Raw genomic sequence first — 7,218 nt, 5'->3', positions numbered from 1 at the left:
AATCGAAAGTCACTTTATAGCCGGAATATGATCGCAGCTATAAGCACTAAACTAGGAAAAATATATAGAAACTACAACTGTATTTGACTAATTATTTACAATATAAATAACTATAAATATATAAAAGATACGTGTGACATCTTAGTTCTTAATAAAAATAATAGTATTTGGTTAAATTAACTATAAATTGAAAGATAAATTTAAAATGATATAAAAGAAAAATAAGAAAGATAATTAACAATAGTGTTATGTTATATGAAACATTATTAAAACAAATCATGATAAAACCCGATGGTAAATATTAATGGCAATGTAAACTGATGCCGAAACAAGTGAAGTTATATGTGGGGATAACTATAACAAAATTTTACATTTTAATCACCTACGAATATAATATAATGATATATTTTTTTGTAATGTTTTAAAAATCAGTTTTTTAGTAGAATTGATTCAACCGTTTCAACGGTTGGCCTACATCTGATTTGGTAGTGGTATGTGTCTGTCTTCAAGTTGTGTATATTCTGGATAACATGACTATTCAATTTTCTTTATCGATCTATTCAATTTTCTTTAGAAATAGAACTATCTAAGTCCCAATAAACCTGTAAAATCTGGTTTTATACTGATTCTATCACACCGGTTCAACTTGTTTTTGAAGAAACCATCTGGTTCAATCCGATTTAGAAATTATCATAAAACATATCATTGTTGAACCGCTCGTGTCATTGGTTTTCGGTCCACTAGTTCAATGAGTCAGCTTGAACCGGTTTTTAAAACATGGTTTATATGTTAAAATACAAACATAGTCCTCCCTTGTAAATCGATTTGAAAAATAGGCTTCTTAAAATAAAAATGAATTGAGACAACGTAGATTTGTAAAACTTGCTAAAAAACCAAAACAAGTTCATGTGTAAAACTAGCTGGAACCTAAAATGATTGTGTTTAGTTCTTTTATGTTATTATACGAGTCTTCATTTGTAGAAAACTCATTTTTGAGACGGTTAACAATAGTGAAATTAATAATAGTTTTATGGTTAAATATGATGTACGATGCATGACAAAAATTAAGTGATATTTAGAAGACTTATAGTTATCTCAAATAGCTTTTAAAAAAAAATTATGAACTATTGTAATGGTCTAACAAACACTAAAAATAAGGTAAAAAACCTAGTTTATATACACAAAAACAAACACACAGTTTTAGTTTTAACATTTTTTGCAAAAGCATAAACAAGTGGCCCTTCTCCTTTACACCAACTACAATTATAATCATCTTCCTTGGGACTTGAATATGTATATATTGTAACTCTAATCTGATCACTACAAAAATCAAGTGGGCCAACTTAACAATAATTCTCTATTAACAACAACACCAACAACAACATACAATTATAAGACTCTCACCCTTCCTTTGACCATGTCCCATATATAATACTTGTACACATATTTTTACATTTTTGCCCCTCACAAATAGAGTAGGGCGGTGTAAGGTGGGGCAGGGTGGTGTGATTGAATGGACACCACTTTCCTTACAAGCCAGACAAATTTCATCTAAATCCATCCCTAACCTTACCTTTTTCTTCTTGTTTTGATAGTCGAGTGTCCTTTCAACTCATTTTTACCCCCAAAGTAAAAGCTGCTCCTCATCCTCACATGTACATACTACACATTACTTTACTTTATTTCCAACCTCCCTTCCTCCTGCCTGCATTCCACAATCAATTTTCATCACATTTTTTATTAAAATTCTTTCTAACAACAGAACAGGGGCTTTATGGTCACAATTATTCCTCATGCAATTGGCATATGCCATATTGGAATAGTCCAAAGTCCAAACAAGGACCCACCCCAAGGGTCCGGGGGTCATCATCATCAGGTCACCACCCCCAAATCTTGTCAACAAGGGTATTTTTGTCCCCTTCTTTCTCTCCACAACAAAAAATTGACTAAACATACCCTCCAACCCAACAAACACTTTTCAGATTACACTGCTAAAAAGACCAAAATGGCCTTTGTTTGTGCCGACACCCATACCCCTATAATAACCAAGATTTTTTTTTAACAAAAAGCTTACCTTTATCTTTATGGGAAGGGAACTCGGTTCTGTTTGATTATGTCTGTTGTTGTTTCTGGGAGGTTTGCTTAAAAGCAACAGTGGGAGCGATCCGGCAACTCCTCCTCTGATGTTCTAACACAAGTTCTCCGGCGAACCAATCAAGTTTCTCCAGATTGCTCCGGTCACCGATCTTCTTTCCCTCAAACAGCACCGATTCAACGTTCTTTTGTCTCAGCATCTCCTCGGCTATTTCTGTCAGCATTTTTACGTTCTCTGGACTAGGGTCCGAGTCCACATTCATCCCACACCGACCCATGTTTGATCCATTTGCCTATTAATTGAAAAATATAAAAAGGTTACAGAAAAGTACTGTATTTAAAAACTGAAGGGGCATGAGAAAAGAGAAGGAGGACCATCGGACCAAAAAGTAAAAAGGGCATATACTAGTAAATCATGCTACTTCTTTTTGTGTTATACAAATATGGCAAAACCCTAAAAACAAGAAAAATAAAGACACAAACTCATCTTTCCAATAATCACCTGATGTTTCAACACTAGTTTCCTAGTCCTTTTTTGACTTGTACATCGTGAATTAGAAGGTGTACATTATCATAAATTTACCATTGTTAACTTTGAAGAACTGGTTGTTGAAGATTAAGAAATGTTTGATGAATTAGGATCGTCAATTGACAAGTTTATACCTGGATACGGACGTAGTTACTACAACGGCTGTGGCCAAACGCCATGGCGACGGCGTGGTCTACCATATCGGCAGAGCTGTCGCCGGAAATTCGAGCCATGGGACGACACCAGTTGTGGGGTTTCCAGCCTTTGACTTGTTCGTAATTGTAGTTTCCTTCAAGAAGCTGACCGGTCCCAAGTGAAAGTACCAAAAGGTCCTCCACCCCTCGCACGAACGGGAACTCCTGTTTGTTGTGTAGCACGTGCGTGATCGCAGCGGCGGTGGGGTTGCTCATAGCTAGTCCGCCGTCAACCGCTACACAACGTGTCTTTCCGTCGGTTGACTTCATAGATACCGGGTCGAACAAGTCCGGAGAGGCTGACGTCGCACGGCAAACCTCCCACAGCTGGAAGTCGAAGCTGTCGGTTTCCAAAGCGTCAGCTCGGGAAAACAGGAACGGAGCCGAGCTGGAGAGGTCGTAGCAGGGGATCAAAATCGGCTTCAATGTGTTTTTCAAAGTCAAACTCTGTCCGTTCACCATGAATGCTTCTTTCATTGCTTTTTCAAATCCGGTAGTAGCGTGAGATATCCCTCCGCCACCGCCACCGCCACCGCCACCGCCACCGCTTCGCCCCCGAAAAATCCTTTTGAATAAGCCTCCACCACCGCTTGAACTTGATTTTTGATCATAAAGTCGTTTCCCTTGTTCCGCTAAAAATTTCCACGTGTCCTCCGCCTTGAAAATCGGACGGCTCTGGTTCTTACTTCCAAACAGCATCGCCGTAAAGACGCCTCCTACTCCCGTGCCGGCGGCAACATCAAAATAATCAGCAATTCTCGCGTTAGGATTGCCGGACTTTTCCTTCAAAGCGTTTTCCAGATATGCTAGGGCTTTACCGGCTAATATACTCCTCATTCCTCCACCGTCAATCGAGAGAACACAGATTTTGCCTCTCTGGTTCTTAATCGATTGAACACCTTCGTAGTCAGCCGCCGCAACAGAAACTTCCGGGGAAACCTGTTTAGGTTGCCAAAGCTTCTGATCGTCGTAACCAAATAAAAACTTGCTCTCGAGAATCGAAAAGATCTCGTAGCTGAGTTTATCGGTGTCGATGCTCGGTTCTTGCAGCATTTCTAGTGATGAATGATTCGAATTCATTTTCTTCTAATAACAACAATCGATTATTTTCCGAAATCTTCACACACACAGTCCTTCCAATTAGAACCCTAGGTACGTAAACATTAATTTCTGAACAAATATAGCCGTCAAACACACATATACATGTGTTTCTTCAGCCAAATTTACACGATCAAGCGGATTAAACAAAAGCAAAAGCAAAGACTCACCAAGAACCTCCCGCCAAAAAACATGAAACTCGAGTTCTTGTCACAATGATACTTAACAAGTTCTTCGTCTTTTCCATCGATATCAGACAGTTAAACTTACTGAATCTCAAAAATTATTCCACTCGATTCCAAAAAACAAAAAAGAATTGGAATCAAACTATGAACACGTCAAAAGAGTTGATCAGAAAAATGGAAGGAAGGAGAATGGAAAAAAGGAGACAAATGGAGGCCGTGAGAAGGCAGCAAAAAAACACATTGATTGCAGAAGATTTCTTCTTTTATAACTTTTTGATTACTGATAAAAAATGTTTAAAAAATAAATGTTTTATATTTGTTTTTAATGATTTCTTCAATTCTACAACGATCAATTTCTTTTAATATAATTTTTTTTAATGTGACAAAAGTTCGAAAGACGTTAATTCTTTTTAAATAATATTGCTTAGAAGTGGTGTCTGTTTCTAAATATCTAATACGATAAAGTCAATTTAATTTAAATGATTACAAATAATTAATTGTTTTATAAAATTTGTCACATAAAAGAAGTTAAGACTTTTAAAATTTTTGGCATCTCATGACGCGTAACAATCCCATCATTTTATCGACTAGACGTACGTTTTATGCTCGATCAAAGACTTTCATGATAACGTTATCAAAATTTATATTTTGTTAATATTAATTTTAATTTATAATTTGAAATAAGTTTTTCTATTCAAAAAATTGTCAAAAACTATTATTATCAGAAAATACTAAAACTTTGAAATGGTTTATAAATAAACACATTTATTTCTTTAAACATAAAAAACAGATAACGTTTTCATATGTCATATTTTAGCAAGTTAACTACCTATAACCAGTTGCAAATTTTCAATGGCTTTAAAGAAAATAAATGTTAGCAGAGGATTTCTTCGTTTATAACTTTTTGGTTACTAATAAAAAAATAAATGGTTTATAATGTTTTTAAGGTGATTTCTTCAATTCTACAACGATCAATTTCTTTTAATATTATTATATTTTTACTGTGGCAATTTTAAAACATGCTAATTCTTTTGAAAATATATTTTTCATGAAATGGTGTCTGTTTCTAAATATCCGATACGATAAAATTAATTTAATTAAAATGATTATTAATATTTTAATTATTTTATAAGTTTTGGCATCTCATTATCCATAAAGATCACTTTATCAATTGAGTCGTTACGGGGCTGTTTGCTTTTTACATATATTAAGTCGTGAAAGCCCGAAAGGATAAACTAAGTGAATCTATAGAGATGCCTAGAGGGATATAGCTAGGGTTCGTTTGATAGTTGCTGACTGAGAAAGTGCTGATTGAGAAAGGTCTGTCTGAGTAATAACTTCTGACGGAGTAAGAAACTATGTTGTTTGATTATACATCTGACTGAATGTGCTGACTAATGTAAAATGACCATTTTACCTGATGTTCTTAATAATAATAATAATAATAATAATAATAATAATGTATACAAAAACTTCCAGCATAATAAACATTAAATATACTATTTTAGAGATTAAAACACAAAAAACTCTTTAACTTGTTGGTAAACATCATTATATGTATAGTGGAGACTTGAGTTCAATTCTTGTAACCTTCCATTTCACTTGTTATTATCCAAGGTCAAAGGTATTATTGTAAAGTCTTGCTTTCTTTCTCAGTCAACCTCCCAACTCTTTTCTCAATCAGACATTTCTTACCGAGTCAGATGGCCAAAGTTGCCAAAGTGAAACTAATAAAATGTATGAAAAAGAATAAATGATAATTTTACTCTTTTTATAAAATTTATGTTTAAAATAAATTTTATATATATATATATATATATATATATATATATATATATATATATATATATATATATATATATATATAAATTTTTTAAAAAGACGAAAAAAGAAAAAAAAAAAAAAAAAAAAAAAAGCTATAAAAATATGCATATTTGATTGTTAAAATAATGAAGTATATCTTCACGGTTCTTTTTCGAAGTATTTAAATAATAAATCGTTTATAATTAAAAATAGAGTAAATTATTGAATCGTCGTTGTGGTTTGATTAAAATTACGTGTGCGGTCCATAATCTTCTTTTTGCACTCGGATCATCCTTATTATTAGTTTTTGTTGCGTTCTTGGTCTCTAGCCGACTTAAAATTACCATGTTACCCTTACTAAATTTTTTTCTATAATTTTTTTTTTGTTTTATATAATTATTTATTTTTAGTATTGTTATGCAATAAATGTACAACCCTTGAAAACGTACGTACAACTGATGATGTATACCCTAATAGCCAATAAGATATTAACTTCAAAAGCCGCTGGTGTGACATTCCAAATTTCACGGCCAAAAAATACCGATTTATTTATGCTTATTTAAAATCAGAGTATCATTTTTAAAGAATGTTATTGCAGAATTTTTTTCCAAAAAATATGATAATGCTATTATCAAAACATTTCTGAAGAAATATATTTTACTTATATTAAAAGCGTTGGGATGTCATTGTCAATATAGTACACAAGCATAAACAGAAATAATACATGTCTTACAAACATCTATTATTCTACCGGCCTATAATCCATAAATCCCCCATCATTCATCACACATATACTTTTGTGCCACTACATGTAATGCAAAAAATTGAGTGAGTCAGACTTGGGAAACCATTCTACCCAACTACCCATAATAATCCATAAAGTGTTGCGCACATTAGGTTTTCAACCCACAATAATTAAATTCTTTTAATTATATTTTTTATCAAATCATTCTACCCGATTACCCATTCCCGTTATCATCACTCTCTGTCCCTAAAACATTTAATTCGAGGGACCTATCCTAACGATTATCTTCGGGATAGACAATAATGATCAGGGGATTCCTTAGCACTATATATCAATAAGGCAACCGGGGGGGGGGGGGGGGGGGGGGGGGAGTACACCTGGTGAACACTTAGTTCAAAGACACCTACAGGTTGCGAGCATTCTAACATTCCACTAGACTGTCTAGAATAGTATGTGGTTGTCATCTATACTCCGCTAGATGACTATATCATCTATAAGTCAAGGCCTCTCATCATCTATTTCATCTTTCATCTATCACCATCTATATCATCTTTTATCTACCTATCTCTA

At 33.8% G+C, this 7,218-nt stretch overlaps 1 protein-coding gene across 1 annotated transcript; it reads right to left on the bottom strand.

The window, feature by feature from the left end:
- Nucleotides 1-1,334: 1,334 nt before the first annotated feature.
- On the bottom strand, nucleotides 1,335-4,347 carry LOC111906249 (patatin-like protein 6). Its single transcript, XM_023902006.3, has 3 exons — nucleotides 2,758-4,347; nucleotides 2,075-2,387; nucleotides 1,335-1,705 (listed from the first exon to the last, which is right to left on the bottom strand). The coding sequence occupies exons 1-2, from the start codon at nucleotides 3,895-3,897 to the stop codon at nucleotides 2,112-2,114; spliced, it is 1,416 nt and encodes a 471-aa protein (XP_023757774.1). The 5' UTR covers nucleotides 3,898-4,347; the 3' UTR covers nucleotides 1,335-1,705; nucleotides 2,075-2,111.
- Nucleotides 4,348-7,218: the final 2,871 nt, after the last annotated feature.

Source organism: Lactuca sativa, chromosome 2 (assembly GCF_002870075.4).
Source record: "Lactuca sativa cultivar Salinas chromosome 2, Lsat_Salinas_v11, whole genome shotgun sequence".
Lineage (NCBI taxonomy): Eukaryota > Viridiplantae > Streptophyta > Magnoliopsida > Asterales > Asteraceae > Lactuca > Lactuca sativa.
The sequence above is the reverse complement of the archived record's forward strand: the minus strand, read 5'-3'. Positions and strand labels throughout refer to the sequence as shown.

Excerpts from the sequence above, each read along its gene's own strand:
- LOC111906249 (XM_023902006.3), bottom strand. The coding sequence starts at position 3,897 with ATGAATTCGAATCATTCATCACTAGAAATGCTGCAAGAACCGAGCATC. Across the intron at positions 2,388-2,757 it reads GTAACTACGTCCGTATCCAG|GCAAATGGATCAAACATGGG; the intron begins GTATAAACTTGT and ends TTCAATTAATAG.